Raw genomic sequence first — 20,735 nt, forward strand, 5'->3', positions numbered from 1 at the left:
TCCTTGTGAAAAATCTATATCCCAGCTCGTTTTCATCGAGCCTTCCCCCATTTGGAGTATAGCCAAGTGGTAAGGCATAGGTTTTTGGTACCGGCATGCTCCCATACCGGAGCGAGCCAGACCTTGTTAATAACAACCTAAAAGTCTTCGTGCACGTGCCCTTAAGGACCAATGCCCTGTAGCCGCAGTCCGGAACTCCATCTAATCCGTCCTGACGATGAACCTGAGGAGGATCGGAGCCCGAAAGACTGACTCAAACAAGCGTCACTCCTTCGAGGACGAAAAACTCCTACCTATTTAATAGCCGGAGCCGAGGCACTAGGATTCCCCTCACCACCAGGTCAGCCAAATCCCGTCACCGGCAGAGATCGAGGAGAGGAAGGCTTTTGCCCTAGTCACCTTGCAAGAGGGGAAAGAAAGACGTATGCATGCAGACAAAGTTTGACCATAAAGACGAAAAAAATTCAGTTGACATATAATAATAAAAATATGCATTTTGTTAATGATGTGATCACACAAACAAATGTTACTATTTCAACTTCTAAATCTTTCAGTTTCCTCTGCCATAATCTATTCCTCCGATTTCGGAGGGAGTAGAAAAATTAGTTGCACATCATGCCTCCCGTTTCCCAAACAAATTCCCTTGTTCCGCCTAAAATGCAAATTCACTACAGAAAGTGGCCACGACATTTACAAGATGCTATGCGGCAAATAAGCATCATCATAGATTAAGGTTCAGGGAGCTGACTGCCTTCGCTACTGACGCCTGAAGGTACTCCTGGATGGAAGAACGGAGGGCGCGATTAGGGATGAGAACACGATTTGGAAGTGCCAAATTCGTCATTGGAGACCTATTGCTCCCGCCATCTAGCCAGCGTCTTATGGCTTCCGCTTCATAGGTGAACCCATCAGATGCCATTTGAGGATCGTTCATGATCTCCTGAAATACAGAAATTCACCACACAAACATCATCATTTAGAAAGAAAGGGGAAATGTTGATAACTTGTACGACATATAGAAGTTTCAGAAACATGTGTCCAGACTCCAGATTATCACAAATGCTGACAAAAGGTTATTTACCTGGAGGATTGGACAAATGAAGTGGGCAGGGCATGAGGGTGCAGGAGGCTTTCTGACCAGGGCCTCAACAACGGTCCAAACCTCAGTCAGATCAGGCCGCTTTTCCCTCGTCATTTCCACACACCTAAGGCCAAGGAGTGCTAACTGCTTGGCTTGTGTGTAAGGCCAGTCCCCGGCTGATTTATCTATCAGCAAATGCAGGTTATCACTTCGAAATGCTTCTCTAACTTTCTTTGTGATAGCCAAAGGGGGCATTCCAGTCAAAAGGCGAAGGATAATAACACCCAGTGAGTAGACATCAGAAAGGGGTGTGAGGTCCCCAATGGTGAGGAACTCCGGATCCGTGTACGGAAGCCTTGATGTTAGGTTTGGTGGACAGCTGCCAGGCTGGAGAAATAAGGTGGACATACCAAAGTTGTAGAGCTTGCTTCTGTAGTCAGCACCGATGAGGATGTTGCAAGGCCGGAGATCGCCGTGGACCGAGGCATTAGGCTTGTGTGAATGAAGGAAGAGTAGTGCACAGCAAACCTCACGGATGATCTGTGTACGGATGTGCCATGATAGAGGTGGAGTGTCATCGGCACACAGAATGCGGTCTTCAAGGTTTCCCTTAGGTAACCACTCGTACACAAGAGCCGAAACTTCAGAGCACATTCCAACAAAGGTGACAATGTTTGCATGTCTCCCTCCTTGACGAAGAACAGAGACCTGCATTAATCTCATGTTAAATCACAGAATCAAAATTAAGTACCACTATCACAATAGGCGAAGGCTACCTCTTGTTGAAACAAACTCTCGGATTTGGACAGCTTGATTGCTACCGTAGTGTTGTTTATAATGCCTTTATACACACATCCATATTCAGTGTCCCCGATCTTGCACAGGTCCTTGAAATGTTCTGTTGCTTGTTCCAAACATGTAAAGCGGAACTCGAGAATAAATTGAGAGTTCCTATCCCATAATTCATCCACCTGTCGAACTGCATTATCTCGTTCATGCTTTAACTGACTACATTCTGCATTTACAAATGAAGGTTATATATTGCAGCTACCAATTTACGTTTTAGAGCAACTGAAGAATGAAAAGAAAGACGAGAGGTTTTCACAGTCAATATACCCATTTTTGCCTCTTCTATTTGGATGCGACCCACAGTATTCTGATTCAGTAATGCATCTATCTGTCGCACTGCATTGTCTCGTTCATGTCTCAACTGGTTACACTCTGCATCAAATATATGAAGATTACTTACTGCTGCTACCAAGCTATATTTTCGGAAAGGAAAGAATGAAAAGCAAGACAACATAAATTTTCGCAATTTATTCATCCACCTTTTTTTGACTCTTCTATTTGAAGGCGAACTAAATCATTCTGACCGCGAAACTCATCCACCTGTCGCATTGCATTGTCTAGTTCATGTCTCAACTGGTCACACTCTGCATTATATATATGAAGATTACTTACTGCTGCCACCAAGCTATATTTTCGGGAAGGAAAGAATGAAAAGCGAGACAAGATGAATTTTCGCAATTATTCATCCACCTTTTTTTGCCTCTTCTATTTGAAGGCGAACTAAATCATTCTGACCCCGAAACTCATCCACCTGTAGTATTGCATTGTCTCGTTCATGTCTCAACTGAGTACATTCTGCATTATATAATGGTATGTTATATATTGCTGTAGCAATTGATATCTTCCATCAATTGGAATGTAAAACAAGACAAAAGAAGTTCTCGCGAAGTTGATCTACCCAAGTTTGCCGCTATATTAAGATCAGAAAGACGTCTGAATTCAACAATCTCCTCTTCTAGAGCACATATCTTCCTTCCTTCTTTCTACATGTCGTTACGTTAACAATGTTTTCTCAGTAGTTTAAACTACAAAGTACAAGAATTTTATACATAAAGGGAAGTAGTAAACTAGTCATAAAATCAAGAACAACAAAATGTATGTCTTCTCTACCAGATTAGAAAGAGCCTTGACTAAGGTTTTCTCTCCCACTACTAAATGAATGGTGTGTTACTTAGTCACAGCCAATCTGGATAGTAAGAATTAAGAAAAACAAAAAACAAAGTACCAAAATGTCTTTTAGTACCAAGGAATCATAGAGTAAACTTTCAAATTTGAAAATTCTTACATATAATATTTGAATTGTTTAACATATATTCTTATGACTGAATATGATAGTATATACTACTCCCTACGATCATACTTGTCCCTGGTTTAGTAAAACTTTAGTACAAAGTTGTACGAAACCAAGGACAAGTAATATGGATCGGCGGGAGTACTAAATTGATATATTTTGTACAAAAAGGTTGTTTGTAAGTAGCCGTCCCTACTATTATGATAGTTTTTAGAGTTAATTGCATTTTGGACCACATAATATTACACTAGTTGCAATCTGCACTCTGTATGTAGCCATTCCTACTGCATAGAATTGCTCAGTGTTAGGTGCCTAGAGGAGAAGAATGCATGTTTGACTAAAGATCTACTTCCTCTGTTCCTAAATATAAGATGTTTTGGCAGTTCTAGCCGTCCCTACTTTTATGATAGTTTTTAGAGTTAATTGCAATTTGGACCACATAATATTACACTAGTTGCAATCTGCACTCTGTATGTAGCCATTACTGCATAGAATTGCTCAGTGTTAGGTGCCTAGAGGAGAAGAATGCATGTTTCACTAAAGATCTACTCCCTCTGTTCCTAAATATAAGACTTTTTTGGCAGTTCAACGGAGGGAGTAATAGTTTGAGACTCAACTTATCCTATTAAGAGTATAATAGGTATTATGGGCCTTTCTTAGAGTTTGTGTCCATGTCAAGTCTCCTATATACACTGCCCTATGGGCCGCATATCAATACTATACTTCCATAACATGTCCAACCAGGCCCATGTTCTAGGTCCGCCATACTCCCTGTGGGCCAGGTGGGATTGGATAAAACTCATCCGTGGAAGGTTAGGAAACTAAGAGACAATTGTTTTTCTGTATCCAGACAGAAGGTCAATTACCAAATAAAATAAACAATGCAATCGTCTGAGGTCAAACAAGAAATTATCTTTCCAAATTGCTAGGATAACATTGTACCACTAACCTAACTACGAAATATACTTGTCAGATGAATTGGTTGGTAAGGGTCAGATACCAGGGATAAAGTTCTCAGCACTCACGCCACAGCAGGGCCTAATCCTGGAGTGGTAAGCGAAGCTTTAAGGCTTTAGTTATGTCTTTTGACTAAATTCATTGCTTAATCGGTTAACCCACACATAAACAAGTAAAAGGTGTCCCTTTTACCAAGAAAACTTGACTTGACCCTTAGGGTATCCACAATCTGTGTGGTAGAATATGACCTTAAGATGGGACTCATAAACTATAACTATAGCTGAGAAAAACATCATAATGTATATGGCAAAGCAGCCGATAAGCTGTGACCTACATGGTAGACAGAGAGGGGGATGAACAGGAGAGAGCAGAGTGAAAGGATAATATCTAAGGTCAAACCACAGGAAGTATAAGGTCACTTTTTCTTATGGCCTACATTGCAGACGCCCTAAGAATAGAATATCAACATTCCTAACAAACCATGTCGTTTAAACCCTATTTAAACCAATCTGTATCCCAAGTCAGTAGATACCCTTACTAACTAAGCAGCCATCTAAACTTTATCTCCTTAATTCAGCAGCCATCATTCTATTCACGTGAACAGTAACTCCTACTGCACCATTGGGCCTTGGCCCAATACCCAGTATAATACTATCCAGCATGATTGTATGCTGAAAAAAAAATCATAGAAGGCACAACAAGATTCAAACAGTAGCAACAACACAAAAGCCTGTAGTCGCAAGAAAGTTGGTGCAGGCTGGAAAACAAGATTTAAGGTTAACTGGAAATGCAATCCTGCAGCTAGCAGGAAGCCACAATTTGAGTCCTGGAAGTAGAACAATAGAAAGGCTACCGTCAGTTTATGAACATGTTCGAGGAACAATTTAACAGAAGGGTATAAATGCTGGTTGCATGACTTGGGTCTTTTCTGGAAGCAGATGATGTCCCCATTTTCAATCTGAAGAACGGGAGTGAAGAAAGTAAGTACTTGGGCTTAGGAGTTAGTGGAAAAGCAAAAAACATGTATAACAAAACCAGACCTGGTTGACTGTAAAGGTATGATGAATGTCTAAGGCTTCACACATCACATTTGGTTCGAATTTGATTTCCTGAATATAAAAGTGAGAAACTAGTGAGATATGGTGCAAAACCGTATCCATCTTGCATTAGGAGTAGCAGCTTGCACTTGTGCAAAACCTGACCTCATACAATTCTATTTCCTCGTCTGCACAAAAACCAGCTAAACTTCTTAGTTTTGGGAGAATATCTAAAGGCCTTGATGAACAACTCACAAACAGTGTTCCGATATATCTGTGTGTCACATTCACAAGAACAAGATATAACTAAGAATTCCCAATTGCTAAAAAGGACAAAATAATGAATTTTAAGTAAGTGCTGACCGTAGCTGTGTTTGTTCTGGGTCATAGAACTTTAAAAACACCAATAGATATTCCCTGTTTAGATTTCGTGGAGAACAAGGATTGAACACCTACAAGGAATTAATATTGAGGGAACTTCATAAATACAAAGATCACTGGATGGAAGAAGAAAGGTCCTTTCACAAACAGCAAGGCCACAAAGGAAATGATAGAACTAGCAAGGATCTGTGGGCTTTAGGATCTACCTCCAAAAACAGCTTCACATCAGCTGAAAAAACCCTTCCGATCTACAAGAGTGATTATTTATAGTTTAGCATGTCATGGAGAAAATGGAGTTATCTTTGCGCAGGAGGCAATATCAAAACACAGCATTGTTTATTTAATATCCTTCAAAAAAAAGAACAGACGATCACATTGCATACTTACAGATAGTTTCTTTTCTTTGGAATTCAATGGCCTGCTAGGGCGACGTGTCCCGTTTTGCCGTCGCTGGCACAACCAGAGGCGTTGAAACTTAACAGGGGTACCAAGTTCTTTTGCGAGTTCCTCCTGTGCACAATTTAACCAATCAGTATTCTGAACTCATTAAGAACCATGAGAAACAATAGGCTAGAGGAATGAACAGAGAGACACTTTTATCTGCTTAAGCAAGTTATATCTAGAGGCAGCACAAAATCATAAGTACATCATTCTATCTTACAAGGAGTGAAGGTATACATCAGATGGAAACTTCAATCATCTGGATATTTTTAGAAGTTAAAAAAGGAAACTTTATTCCAGGGGCAAATTTAAGTTAATAAATAAATAACACAGTGAAGGCTAACAGTAAGAAGCATTTGAAAGAATGGGGCTGGAGTAAGGCGTGAGGAATCCTCATGCATGGTTCTCGAACAAACAGGTATCTTGGTAGTTTTCCCACAGTTGGCACTGTCATGAAATGGAGTAGGGTACTAGGGTTGTTAGTGATTAAACATCAAATGGAATAGGGTGTCTTGGTAGTTTCCCTATCGTTGACCTTTTTTTTATACAGGCTTCAGCCCAGCTGCCAATTAAACAAGCTCTCATGACCTAGGAAGCGTCTAGTTTGTTACATAGCATCATCACAGGAATAAATCCACTGTTGACCATTGGAAGTGATAAAGAGCATTGCTGACATGTATTTATTAGTGGCAAACACAACAATATGCAATGGCAGGTGCAACATTTCTCAAACTTCTGTGGCATTTAAGCCATTCCTAAAAAGGCCTGATTAGAGTCAATGTAGCAAGCTCGTGATCATTAATGTTTAATTTCTGAGCTAGAAGCTAAATAGAATTATAGAACCATGAGAATTATTTATGATGCAGTGTTAAGCTTGCCAAGTAGTTAGCAAATATGTAGAATCTTAGCTAAGTACACCAAGTGCAAGAGCTACTTGAGACCTGGAAAGAACCTACCACTTTTGTAGCACAACCAGAAGATAAATTGATATCACTAGACCTACATTAAGTTCGCACATTAGATATTCAGGGAAGGCACAAGCTTGAACCATTCAAATTGGTCATTAACAGAATAATATGGGATGCAAACAATACAACAGAACAATCTATTTCTCACATGCTTTCAAGGGCTCATGAGCCTTCCTATATTTGATTCAGTGGAGATGAACAGACCTCATACCGGAATAAGAGGACTAGAAATTTAACCCCAAAAAAACCCACGTCTACGAGGTATTTCAGCACATAATGGAGGTTGGCATCTCATTTCAAAGATAAAAGTAGGTCCGTCTGAACTCTGAAGGTCAGATAAAAAGGACAGGACACAAAGCACTAAACGTTTTTGAAGGATGCATTTTAGTCCGTGTGGATTGGTATTATTCCTTGATGAAAAATATATTATGTGAACCTGCCATACGTTTCGAAACAAGATTAGCACTAGAAGTGATTTTTGAAGAATGTTCAGACGTAGATGGAAGATCTTGAGTTCCTCAGTTGGCACGTGCAGTCAGGAACAGAAACAACAGGTTGCCCTTTACTACTTTCGGTGGTCACACTGTAATTGCATAATGAGTACCACAATAAACAAAAAAAATATATGATGACATATAGAAACTAAATAAATTGCACGGTACAAGTCTGCAAACACCCAAACCTATTTTTATACTGAACTAAAGCAAGGTGGACATTTTTGGAACGGCTGCACTGTTGATTTCCTCAATTGACTTGCATTAATTATGAAATAACACTTCACACGAAAATGGACTGAATTGTTCAGCAGAGAGAATACAGCTCTGCACACTGAAAGTAGAGCACAAAACCAGAACCCGAAGTCGCTGAAATATTTTCAAGGCACCATATATAACACCAACACAAAAATACTATCTCACGTAGCAGATTTTTTTTGAAGGAAAACAAAAATATGCCAAGGGACGTCAATTGCTACTTAATTAAGAAGTCATCTGCCTCGATGCCATATAATTGCTTATATCAGAGGATTCATTCTCATATCCTAAAATTGGTAAGACCTGTTACAGTTTGGAGGACTCAGCGTCTCCAAACACTAGAAACCAGGGGCCCGGGCACTTATAATCTCACAGATCGATCTCTGAAAAGTAAAATTAAAGACCCAGTAACCCAAATTTGGACAAGAATGTCGGGAGTTGGTTGAAAAAGGCAGGATGTGGATATATACCATGAAAAGGATCACGGTGGTGTCAACCGGGACCTGGAAAGCCCGCACTCTGTCGAAGTCGACGAGATCAAAATAGAAGCCCCCGCTCCCAATCTGCGACCGCAAATCTTCATCCCTCGCCACCTGGAGGAAGAGACGAGGCCCAATTATTAGGATCAGAGCCAACCCCCATGCTCTTGCTCTGCACAGATGGCCAACACCCATGCTCTTGCTGTGCACAGATGGCCATAGGATCGGAGCATACCTTGATAGTCCGGTGATCCTGCGCCATGGCGGCGATGGGGAGAACTTCTGCCAGTCGTGGGGCTCCCGTAGTGCTCGTGGGCACTGTTGGGGTTTTCGGCCGGCGCCGCGCGCTGCGGCCGCGGATTGTTGCCGCTGAAAAGGGAAACGTACCGAATCGTGTACGGGAGAAGCAGAAGTACCTTCCAGGGGAAAAACAGAGAGAGAGTAAACGGGGCTGGGCCTAATTTTTTTGAGGGATCGGCCTGGGCCTAAATGAGAGAGAGGGGTTCCAATGGGCCTAAATGAGAGCCGGGCCCATTTAATATTTTCGGTGTCCCACGGGTCCGATCCAGCCGCCTGCTTCGACTTCTCTTCTTCTTCACAAGGAAGAAAGAAGACAGAGAGACAGAGAGAGAGAGAGAGAGAGGCCACACCACCATCCCCAGCCCCAGCCGAGCCGAGGTCTTCCTCCGACGAGCGAAACCAAAGCCGCATCAACCCCTCTCGCGAATCGATGGACGCGAGCGCGGCGGCGGCCGGAGGAGGAGACGGGACGCAGAGGACACTGTAAGCACCCTCCCGATTCCTCCGATCTGGTTTCCCCCCTTGCTTGTCTGTCTGTTCCTGTGCTCACGTCGCCCGGCGGTGCGGGCGGATCCAGAGGCTCGACTACGGGGCGCCCGGTCCGGAGGGTCGACGCCGGCCCCCCACCGCATGGCGGATCTAGGGGGTGGAACAAGGGTGAGGGGAAACTAGGGTTTTGCCAGCGGCGACACGATTTAGAATGCGATGTGGGACGATGCGTTATCCTTGAGAATCTGCTAGCGGAGCTTGCTCTGCGAAGCTTCTTATGCATTGACAGTATGGATGAATTTCTTGGTGTTGTTGTACAAGCCTGAAGCCTCTAGTTAGTCTCAACTCATGAGGAACCAGCCCAACAGTTGCAAAAGCCTTTTACATAGTACAATTTATTTGTTAACTTGTTACCACAGCTTGTTGTCTGAATATTTTACTTTGATACTCCCTCTGTTCACTAATATAAGATGTTTTGGATATTTCAATATGGACTACATACGGACTGAAATGAGTGAGCAAACACACTAAAACGTGTCTATATATCGATTCAGAAAAAAGTTACAGTAGAACTTATAATTCGGAACGGAGGGAGTATAATGGATAATTTTTTTTATTGTGTTAGTATAGAAGCTTCTCATCTGTCTCAGCTTATGTTAACCGGCCCAACAGATATAATAGTCATCTGTAATTGTACAAGATGGTCATAACAATTGTGTGCATGTTAATTGTTTTTTGTTTTCAAACAACCTTCGTTGTCCAAGTTGTCCCCATAGTGTGCAACTGCAACTTTTTTCATGGTGCTATTGTGTCTTTCAGTAAATTTGTATATGCACGTGATTAACTCTTGATGCCTTATTACATCATCAGGAATCCTTATGTGACTGGTAATTCGGTGATTGCAATGAAATACAAGGATGGTGTGATCATGGCATGTGACACTGGAGGTTAGTTTTCACTTCTGCACAGGTAAATGTTGCTCCAGCGGTATGGAAGTCATTATATACTTTCCTGTGCAGCCTCCTATGGGTCAACTTTGCGATACAAGAGTGTGGAGCGTATCAAGGAGGTTGGAAAGCATAGCCTTATTGGAGGGAGTGGGGAGTTCAGTGATTTCCAGGAGATTTTGCGGTATCTGGATGAATTAACGTAAGTTGCCTTTAATGGTGGTTAGCTCATGTTTTCCTTCTCTCTGCTATGTAAAATCTATGTGACATCTTCATCTCCCTTCCTTTTCAGTTTGAATGATCATATGTGGGATGATGGCAACTCATTGGGCCCCAAGGAAATCCATGCCTACCTCACAAGAGTAATGTACAACAGGCGCAATAAGTTTGACCCTCTATGGAACTCCCTGGTGCTTGGTGGAGTGAAAAAGGGCCCAAAGGGCGATGAGAAGTATCTTGGCATGGTATATTATTCATTCAAAAGGATAGTACTACTGTTCTTTTTACTGCTGCCGGTTTGTCAGCATTTTATCTTATGCCTAATTTTTGGTGTTCAGGTTAACATGATTGGTACACACTTTGAGGAGAACCACATTGCCACTGGATTTGGGAACCATATGGCAATCCCAATTCTTCGTGGTGAATGGCGCGAGGACATGACTTTTGAAGAAGCTGTTAAGCTGATTGAGAAGTGCTTGCTGGTCCTGCTGTACCGTGACCGGTCATCCATCAACAAATTCCAGGTTACAACTTGTCATTCTTATTAGTGAACTCACTATCGCCTAGAAGAAAGTTTGGCAGATTGCGGTCTGTAGCTACTCAATTGTTGTAACATTATGCTTTTGGACGACAGATTGCCAAGATCACGACCGAGGGATCAACCATCTACCCGCCGTATGCCCTGAAGACCAACTGGGGGTTTGCTGCCTTTGAGAACCCATCCAAGGGTGCTGTAGGAACATGGTAAGGCCATGAGCTAGGAAACGAAGCAAACTGTGCTGCTGAAAGTGTTTCAGCCCTTGCGAGCGTTTGATCTGAATACGACTTGACTCCACATTTGCTCTGTATGACATGTTTATAATTTGACTTAAAGTCTTGTGAACGTTTAAGGTAGATCTTGTCTTATATGATGATGCCTCCTCACTCTGGATCAATCTGGAGTGCTGGCCAAGGGTACCTGCTCCCAAACGGCGCTCCATTTGACTTGTTTTGGCTGCCCTTTCATAGTCGAAACCTGTTCTTTTTTCTCTTCAAAATAATTTGTTCACCCAAGATCACCATGGTGGCAGAAGTAATGATTCATGACGGCATATACAATCTGGAGCAAGAGTCAGCCCCCCTCCACAACAAAAGATGCATCATTGCCTCTGTAATCATGATTATCTCCTTAGAAATTTGGAACATGCACGGCGTTCTCTTCTGTGTAACATATACCGTCAAATTGATCCTTAAGGCCTGTTCGGAGTCCCTCAGCTCCCGGAGCAGGGGGGAGTTTCAGTTGAAAATCATGGAGCGCTGCTCCACAGATTCTTTGATTTTCACGGAGCCGGTAGATTGCCGAACAGCTCCTTAGTCCACTGTCATGGAACAGAGAAACAGACGCTGGAAATTAGTAAAATCACAACAGAACTTGCTACTCAAAACAGATATTGAGAATTTCAGAGAAGGAATGTTGTTTTCTGACACCACACCCAGGCTTGTTGTTCCACTATTTTTCTTGTTCACGGAGAAAACTGTCCAGCCGTTGTTCAAAGGGGTTATATATGTGCGATTACGTGAGCGTCTGCGATTCTACTATATTTTAAAAAATTGTTATTGTTCTCAACAAATGCCTAACAACTAAGCGGTGGGTGTGAAAACGAGTAGTTTGCCGGCTGGGCTAGTCCATCGACCTACAGCCGCCACCTACCCTAAAAAGTTAGGGTTTCTCTCCTCCCGCCGCCGCCACTGCCGCCGTCGGTCTGCCTCGTCTTCGGCGGCCTTAGGGGCATGGGTGTGGAGTGGACCCCGGTCCTTACCGGTGGGAAGGCTTCATTTTTAGATTTTTTTCGAGTTTTGTTAGGGTTTGTGTCCTGGAAGGCGAGACGGCGGCGGCTCTCTGAAGATGGAGTAAGGTTCTTCCCGCCTAGGCCCCGTTTCGATGGTGCTTCTAGCATTGTCGGTGGGCGTGTGGAGGTGTGTCTCCGGCAGATCTGTCTTTGGTGGATTTGCTCGGATATGGCCGCCGTTCATCTATGTTCTTGTCTTCAGGTTGGATTGTTCTGATATATGCTACTCTTCATCGGCGACGGTTGATATTCTGTTGTGTTAGTCCTATGAGGTCTTAGCACGATAACTTTCCGACTGTCTACTACAACAAGTTTTGGCTGGCTCCGACGAGCGAGGGGCGATGACAGCTGCGTGCCTTCGGCTCGATTCAGTGCTTGTAGTCGTCACTAGGTGGTCTACGAATTTGGATATAAATTTTATCATTTCTGATGTTTGTTGTACTACCGTAATCGAAGATGAATAGATTGGAAGTTTTCTAAAAAAAACTAAGTGTCTATGGTCCTCGTTGATTTCTTTAACGTCCCAACTCTATTGCGCCTTCCTTGCAAACAAAAGAACGACAACTATATTGCGCCTTTCATTATACGGGAGCAGAGCCTCTCGAGTCATGCGTCAAGGCGGAGCTGTCATCCCCGTGCGTGCAACCGTCTCTTCCGCAACAAGGAGTCGGTGCAGTCGTCCCCGCCTTGTTGGTAGTCCAGGAGCTAGTGCACTTGGTTGCCGTCAAGGAGGAGGACCTGACCTCCCTGGCGGTCCCCAAGGCGTGAGACCGCCTCGCCTACTACCTTGGTGGTGGCGGCTCCTCCTCCATAGTGATGGCGGCCTCCGAGGCAGCGCATCAGTCGTCGTTTGCGTGGTCGGTAGTCGCGCTGCCCGGGTCTTGGCAGACCCCACGTTCGCGGAGGCCTGACCATTGGTTGGTCCAAAACCACCGCAGAGACCTTCGCCCGCCATCGCCGCCGGATCAATAACCAGCTCCTCGAAGTGGGGATGGAGGAGTCCGAGCGCTTGTCATGGCTCATAGGCGGGCGACGCGGGGTGGAGTCTGTTGTTGCGGACGAGCGTCGCGCCCATGCCAAGGCTCTGTGCTGGCCGTAGGAGGTCGAGCAGCTGCATTGCGAGTGTGCAGCGGCGGCCGATCAAGGTTGTCGCGACGCCTGGCGGCTGGCGGTGTTTCACCACTAGAAGGACGACGACAATGGTGGCCCGGACGACAGCGACGCCGCCACCAATGATGAAGAACGTGTCAGCGGCTTCAGAGGCCATGCCTTCAAGGTCACCGTCAGGTACCCCACCTTGTTTGCATTAGTTTAAAAAAAATTGGTTTAGTTAAAGCTTCATTTAATTTTGTCCATTTGGTTGTAATTTATTAAAATCTTACAAATATCGTTCGGTTTGCATGAATTTCGTTTGCTTTTGTTAAAAATCCGTTCAAATCTGATAGGACATTTGGTGACTCCAGTTGGATGACGACCGTCCCTATCGCTGTCGTTGGACACGTCTACTGTTGATGTGGGCTTTGATCAACCGCGTTGGAGTTGCCCTAACTTGACTCAATTTATATGGGAAACTCTTCTGTTCACCCTACCGATCTTTCTGTGCGCATCCATCGCCTTTATGGCCGTCGGATCGCAATTTTTGCCCCCCGACAACAACTAGCTTGTTTGCAAGGTCTAGATCCCCACAGCCTCCACACACCTCGGCGCCGGCGTGGACGAGCATGCTCACCTCCTTCATTGGCCCTCCCCTCTCTCCTCCTTTCTCTCCTCCGTCGACAGGCCCGACCCGCTCTCATGCCCCATCTCCTCGGTCAAAGGTAGTCTCTCCTGGTTGCCTGATGACCTCGTCCGAGCCGCCTCCTGCCGAATCTGCGCCGCTCCGACGAGATGGTCCCTCGATCGTCCCTGACGCGCTCTCATGCCCCATCTCCTCGGTCAAAGGTACCTAGGCAGCCTCCTCCCCTCGATCGTCCCTGACGTCGCCTGCGTCTGACGTTGCTGCTGGACGGCGTGGAGTGGGATCCGCAATTGATTTTTGTCTTCTGCAACAACGTGTTTTTGCAACAAGACTCTTCTTGCAAAAATGCTCTTGTTGCAACAGGTTAGGAGGAAAAAATAATTTAAAAAATTTCTAGACCTCTGTTACAGAAAATACTGTAGAAACACATTTGTTGCAAAGATGATGGATCACATGGGTATATCATATAGCCATCCGCAGCTTCATCCAATGGTTAGGGAGACGGCCAATTTTTAACTTTATCCAGTGGACATCGCTCAGTTTATATTGGCCGCATTATTGTGCGTACAAGATTTTACTAGTTTGTACTACAAACTAAACTCTGAGGTCAAATACCGTTTCCCCCAAAAGAAATCCAAATACGAATCCGAATACCGCTCCGATTAAATGTCAGACTCATCTCGACTAGGAGATGAACGCCTAGTGATTCACTGGTTCTGTTTTTCTGTATGATCACAGCCGTCCAAAGATGCTTGGATTCATCTCGGCAACAGAGACGTGAATCCACAGAATCCGAGAGGATTCAGCAGCCTGGGTTCGTCTCCGAAGACGACTTGGGGTGGAATTGGAACCCCCTTACAAATTGCCGCCCTCGCGCTGCTATTCGCCTCAGGAACTCAGTGCCCTAATTGCTAGACATTGACCAGGGATCCATCCAGGGCGCATCTGCTTCCGTTCGTCCAGGCGATGGGGATGGCTGTACTTGACGAGGCCCAGCGGCGACGGCGGCAGAGCGTCTACGAGTTCTTGGACGCCACCAAGCCCGCGTGCGCCCAGGCGCTGCGATGGTGCGAGACGGCGCGGGAGATGCGTAGGATCGACGGCGACATGAAGGAGGCGGCCCAGCTGCTCCGCGGCGCCCTCTCCTGCGTCAAGGACTACGCGTCTGTCTACAGGACGTGGATCGCCATGGAGATGGACGGCGGCGGCGGCGTCGGCGTTGCCCGGTGGCTCTTCGAGGAGTGGGGCACCGTCTGCGCCAAGGATGGAATCCTCCGCAAGGACGACGACGGCACCACCGCCGACGAGTACGGCGACTACTGGTGCGCGTACCTCGCGTTCGAGCTCCGTCACGGGGACGCCAGGCGCGCGCGCACCTGGCGGCACGGGCCGTGAAGGCCTGCCCGCACGACGCCTCGTTGCGCGACACGGTGGAGCTCCGCCTTAGCGACGCCATCGAGATCGAGCAGCAGAGGCGGCATCGATCGGGTCTGCTTCGCACTGCCAAGAAGTGGCTCACCAACAGCGAGCAGAGTCGCGGCTGCTCATCACTCGTACCCCGACCGCCGCAGGGGTACCGGAGGCTCCTCAGCGGCTAGTCGCCGTGATCGATTGCTGCTTCGGGAGTAGATTAGAAGAGATTAGATCACAGTACAATGTAAATTGTTCCACGTATATTTAGTTACAGATCATGGTGCTGATCTCTGCAATAATGTTGATTTTGTTTGAGATCGAAAGGAACAAATGATCGAAGTCCCGATTCCATTGAATGATTCTCGGTATATGTACAAGGGGAACAGACGCGATTAAGAGATGCGACTGTTCGTAGAGGTGCAAGGAGAGAGGCGCGACGGTTGCCAATGCAACCGACGTACAGATTACAATGGGAGGATTATCTCTTTAATTAACCTATAATTTAATCCTAACACTCCCCCTAATCCTTCCTTGTCCTTGCAACCGATCATCTCTGGAATCATCCTTGAATTAACTCTTCTCCAAAAACCCTGTGGGAAAAATGTGAGAAGTATTGTAGTATGATATGTTGCTAAAACTCCTTCAAACCCAGTGGAAAAAATAAGGAGAAAATGGTGCAACATATAATGGTTATTGTCTCTATTAACTCAATACGAGGAAACCCATAGAGTTCAGAGGACAATAAATATGTCGTATATAATTTCCTAAAAACCCCGGTGGGGAAAACTGAAAGTATGACATATGATCTCATGTTGATATTATCTCATTAAAAACCTTTATGAGAACTTGTAAAGTAAACTCATGAAGGGAAAAAAGTATAATATGATGCATTGAACAGGAACAATTCAGGAAGATACTCCCCCTGATTCTTGCAAAATTCAAACCCGTCACCTACCAATTCTATGAACACATTTCCGGAACATAGAAGTTGGTAGAAATCTGATGAACAAATTAGTCGCATGATTTGACTTGCAAGATATGCAATATAGTGATATTGCTTATTATGTAACATGTTTGCATCCGGGCAACACAAGAAACATTATCGTTGAGATAATGGTTGGTGGATGTAGCCACGAGGTCTGTTTCGAAGACTTCTCATGAGAGGGCTACTACACCTAGGAGGAACACCAAAGCTTGTCTACGATCTGACATAGTAGGGATCATATCGATCTATCCAATGATATCGGTGTTCACATTCCTATGAAACTGAAAAACCAGGACAAGATGTTTGATGCCTTGGAGATATCGAAAGATATTCTTGAGCACCAACCAATTGTGTTTGGTGGATCCAATGACATTATGGAACATTGAGTCCCAATATCTCATTTCCATCATCTCTTGGTCTAAATAGATCATTCTCTACGTCTAGAGAATGAACTACCATGAGAGTTATGGATGGATAAGATTTGTCCACAATGAATTTCCCCAAAATAGTTTGGATATAGACAACATGGTGTACAATAATGTATGAATGAAGGTGCTCAAGTTGTAGTAACGAGCGGTATTTTGGTTTACCCAAATCCTCCATTTTAAACTCCGTCATTTAGATGATTACATGTGTCGTCATTGCAGACACACAAACATGGATAATCAATCATTGTAGGAGTAATCCTTGTGAATAAGGAACTCACTATGTCGGTTGTACCAAATGTACCGACAATAATAATAAGTCATATGGTGACTTATTGATTTCACACAATATATGTTGCATTTTGTACTTCGATTCAGAATTAAGGTTCCGTCGGGAACCATCTATATCTGAATCTAGTGATCTACATGGGTATGTAATCACTACATCTATCAACTGCAGAGATAGATGATTTTGTACTGCCAATGATATAAGTTATCGGAAAGAGATTCCATCTTTGGAGAATAGTTGGGTATCTGCGTAAACCCTTGTGCTACAATACTTGCTCTTTGTTTCACCACCTCATTGTTCTCAATTCTGTTTCCAGAAGAAAACTGGTGTATGTATTGCTTATGAATACCTTCCATTATTGAGCAAGATCATTTCTACCTAGATTATACCCTTTGCTTGAGTTCAGTCCAAGTGTTGTTCACACTTTGCCATGACCATGGTCTTTGGATCTGAATCACTTGAAAGGTTTTGCAATCTAGTTGAGAAATGTATGTCGACAATTGTAGACTTTTGGTTATATGTTTCTCCAGAATCTATATATCAATACAGAGTTGATGGAAATATCGTTACCCATGGTGATTGCTCGCGATTTCCCAATGCGGCCGAGTCGGGTATTCCGATGTCCCGGTCATTGTGTGCACTATGACCTGGGTTGGTGGAGGTTTCCCATCCACTGGGTATACTACCCATCAGGTGTCTGTCAACGTGAAGTTGACTTGCATTTACTGATTGGTCATATCCTTGCTTGCAAGAAGCTGAATCCTGATGTACTATTGCCGTACTTCTCCCCCTGTTACTTTGAACGAGGAGTTGAGTGGTTTTAGTTGGTACCTCCACTCTTTCCGACATATTTTTGCAGGATTGTGTGACACCTTTATGTTCAGTAAATGAATCTGGCAGGTTATTTGCAATGTGTTACAAATCTTCTGAACGCATGGTTCAGATCTTTGAGTACGTGGATTTGAGGCAGAAATGTGTTGAACATTCCACTAATTTCCTGGCATTCTTTATGGTACCTGAAATCCCCCCCTAATGCCTGGAAATGTTCCTCATTGAATTAGCATACTGGCCTTGAATAACTCCCCATGCGAGGGGCTTGAGGTATTGACGGAAATACAGTTATTCCTCACATAGATCCCAACTATATGTTGAGGGGCTAATGATGTATGCCGGGTGGTGATATCGGTATGCAACCAAATTACCGCAGATAGGAAATACTTGGTAGATATCCACATATCAAAGATAGAGGGTAATAATATTATGCAGTTCTGTCATGAGCGTGTAAAACTGCATGACTCCAATGTAAAGTTGGCAAGTTACAATTCCAAAGTAAAGATAATGCAATGAGCTTAACTCTTTGGATAGGATTCTACCAAACCATTTTGAGTCTAGACCTTAGGACAAATTGCTTAACTCAATCCAAGGGCCATAGAGAAGGCACTCAAGGAGAATTCTGCAATGTTATCCATTCGGTTTGCTTTAAATCGATGTCAGGATAATGAGCCAATGGTTTCGTGTGAATAAAGCACACACTTAAGACCATCATGTAGATATTTCTTTTAGAACCATGGAATATCTGAATAGTCTAGTCAATGGATGGAAAGAGCCAGTTACCTCAACTTGATGCATTCAAGGAGTCTGAGTGGTTCAGCGTAGACTTTAAGGTGTGCGAGCCTTAAAATTAGCTTCCCTGTGTCACTTGTAGTGCACCTAAAATCCAAATGGTGTTAGAATTTAGCATCATAATAACCATAAACTATTGGAATTGTTGATAGTTTCGGTTTCAACCCAATGTCTCGATGACCAAGGTGAGTATGCCAAGTTTTTCATGTACAAGACATTTTGGAAAACTATCTTGGGTGCAACATGTGCTACGGGTTTTGTAGTATGTGTAGTACAATCCAGATGATACACATAAAATGTGTTTGCCATATCTGTTGCATATGGTAAAGAGAATGTATTTCTCTTTCTTGTCAGCATAATTTTCGCTATGGGAACCACTTTGACAAATATCTCTATAGCTTAGTAGGGTACGAGTTAAACTCGGGAAGCAATGAAGCATCCTGACGTTACTCGAGTACCCACAGGGATAGTAAATATGACTCGAGTTGAGCCAACAAATACCTCATCACATCTAGCGATTGTAAAATATCTCCTTTCTCTCAATGAGAGTGGAAACATTGGACTTCCCTGAGTATAGAGTTTGTGGTGCATATGCCCACAAGGCACATATCATTTTTCATCAGATTGACTCCCATAGAAATCTATATATAGACATGAAGATTCTTAAGAAAATCACTGTCGGATATATAGAATACATACAAATGAATTTGTATCAAAGTGCTGATACAATATATTGTGATATACAATATATGATGACAACAATAATCATGTTCTTATTAGAACATCATAAATGGACATAAATAAATAGATCACTAAGGAGACTAAGGGACTAAATGTATAGTCTCCAAACATGTCGGTTGATGCATATTCAACCATCATGCTCTCCATGCTCATAGGGTCTCGTGACAGCTTGATGGTGTCAGGTTGAGGGTTTGAAGTGAGTTTCAAACCATTATCCTTGAGGTCCTTTGCGTCCCGGTGGCGTGGCTTGGATTGCACGCGCTATCCCATGGGATGCAAGACTGATCTTGATATCCATGACCCGCTTAAGTAAGTTGTGGCCACTAAGGGCAAGTGCCTCAAATTGTTAGCCATCGATTACTTATAGGGGCAAGCCAGTGATAATTAATTTACAAGAAGTAAATTAAAACCATCATGGTTTTGTAATAAGAATGCAAAAAATTGACTCAAGTATATAACTTGAAAATGCTCAACCTCAATTGTGGGAACATAACACATTGAAGATCATACAGATCTCACAGTAATAGAGATAGTCTACACATGGACAGTAGATCCAACTCATTACCTTGTGTTTTCCTAATATAATGAGGGAGATGTTATTGTCAAAAATTTACAAGTTTGTTCTGCGGGAGAAATCAATCTCGACCGCTATGACATGTTCATGAAGAATGTCAATGTGGTAAACACATAGAACATATCATCCCAATAAAAAACCGGTAATTTATTTATATTACAGATTGCGTAATATAAATATATCTTAATGTTGCAAAATCAATAGATTTCAAGAAGGTGGCTCGAAATCATTATTGTGAATCTCAAATTGCTAAGGATGACACCTTGAATTTTGCATATGTATTTGCAAGAAATTGAAAATCTCAATTGCAAATATAAGTATTAATCTCGACATGTAGCGAACATGAAGATACATATATTCCGGAATACGTCGTACTCAATGGAAATGCAGTACTGAAACTGAAATAAACAAGTCTAAAACAGTGACTAGAAGTGCTGTTAGTAGACTAAATGCTAATCTGCTAAAATTAATGTGCAAATAAGCAAAACATGGCATGCTATGCTGGATGCCTAAATTCCCAGCGCATACATATGGCCACGTAAGGCAGCCCCGACCTGGTCCAACCGATTAGCTAAGGGAGAGCGACTAGATGAAATAGACAGGTCTAGCAATTCCTGAGTCACTTCGATCCCAAATCCACAACGGAGACCGGCGGAGATCCCCCAGCGCAGGCTGACCGGCCGCATCACCGGTGGAGAGAAGACCTCCGACCGCGCTCGTCCTGGAGGAGGAGCCACCGCGGAGGTGGCCGGGGGCGACGCCGTTGTAGGCGCCATCCGCGAGCGCGATCGCTGCTGCTGCGCGGCTGGAGCGGACTCTCCAGCGGGACGGCGAGGGCCACGAGGCGGCGGCGAGCGCCTGTGCGCCGCAAAGGCGGAGGATTGACGGGTGCCTGGGACGGCGCGGCAACGTCTGCATCGATTGCCG

At 43.9% G+C, this 20,735-nt stretch overlaps 2 protein-coding genes across 2 annotated transcripts; one reads left to right on the forward strand and one right to left on the reverse strand.

The window, feature by feature from the left end:
• Positions 1–476: 476 nt before the first annotated feature.
• Positions 477–8,645, reverse strand: LOC123096286 (U-box domain-containing protein 57). The gene is made up of 15 exons (XM_044517977.1): positions 8,472–8,645; positions 8,228–8,350; positions 5,984–6,106; positions 5,803–5,844; positions 5,579–5,667; positions 5,381–5,489; positions 5,219–5,287; positions 5,032–5,136; positions 2,829–2,913; positions 2,621–2,725; positions 2,410–2,514; positions 2,198–2,302; positions 1,858–2,096; positions 1,082–1,789; positions 477–940 (listed from the first exon to the last, which is right to left on the reverse strand). The coding sequence occupies exons 1-15, from the start codon at positions 8,496–8,498 to the stop codon at positions 722–724; spliced, it is 2,253 nt and encodes a 750-aa protein (XP_044373912.1). The 5' UTR covers positions 8,499–8,645; the 3' UTR covers positions 477–721.
• Positions 8,646–8,793: 148 nt separating this feature from the next.
• LOC123096287 (proteasome subunit beta type-4) lies at positions 8,794–11,085 on the forward strand. The gene is made up of 6 exons (XM_044517978.1): positions 8,794–9,019; positions 9,896–9,972; positions 10,045–10,174; positions 10,265–10,436; positions 10,530–10,715; positions 10,826–11,085. Exons 1-6 carry the CDS (start codon positions 8,967–8,969, stop codon positions 10,937–10,939), a joined length of 732 nt encoding a protein of 243 aa, XP_044373913.1. The 5' UTR covers positions 8,794–8,966; the 3' UTR covers positions 10,940–11,085.
• Positions 11,086–20,735: the final 9,650 nt, after the last annotated feature.

This window comes from Triticum aestivum, chromosome 4D, assembly GCF_018294505.1.
Source record: "Triticum aestivum cultivar Chinese Spring chromosome 4D, IWGSC CS RefSeq v2.1, whole genome shotgun sequence".
In the NCBI taxonomy this organism is placed as follows: domain Eukaryota; kingdom Viridiplantae; phylum Streptophyta; class Magnoliopsida; order Poales; family Poaceae; genus Triticum; species Triticum aestivum.

What these genes read in the sequence shown, in the direction of transcription:
- LOC123096286 (XM_044517977.1), bottom strand. Translation starts at nt 8,498, where the DNA reads ATGGCGCAGGATCACCGGACTATCAAG. An exon ending in CCAAAGAAAAGAAACTATCT is followed by an intron (nt 5,845 to 5,983) that starts GTAAGTATGCAA and finishes TCACTCTTGTAG; the next exon opens with ATCGGAAGGGTTTTTTCAGC. An exon ending in AATAGAAGAGGCAAAAATGG is followed by an intron (nt 2,097 to 2,197) that starts GTATATTGACTG and finishes TTGTAAATGCAG; the next exon opens with AATGTAGTCAGTTAAAGCAT.
- LOC123096287 (XM_044517978.1), top strand. Translation starts at nt 8,967, where the DNA reads ATGGACGCGAGCGCGGCGGCGGCCGGAGGAGGAGACGGGACGCAGAGG. An exon ending in GACGGGACGCAGAGGACACT is followed by an intron (nt 9,020 to 9,895) that starts GTAAGCACCCTC and finishes TTACATCATCAG; the next exon opens with GAATCCTTATGTGACTGGTA. An exon ending in CATCCATCAACAAATTCCAG is followed by an intron (nt 10,716 to 10,825) that starts GTTACAACTTGT and finishes TTTGGACGACAG; the next exon opens with ATTGCCAAGATCACGACCGA.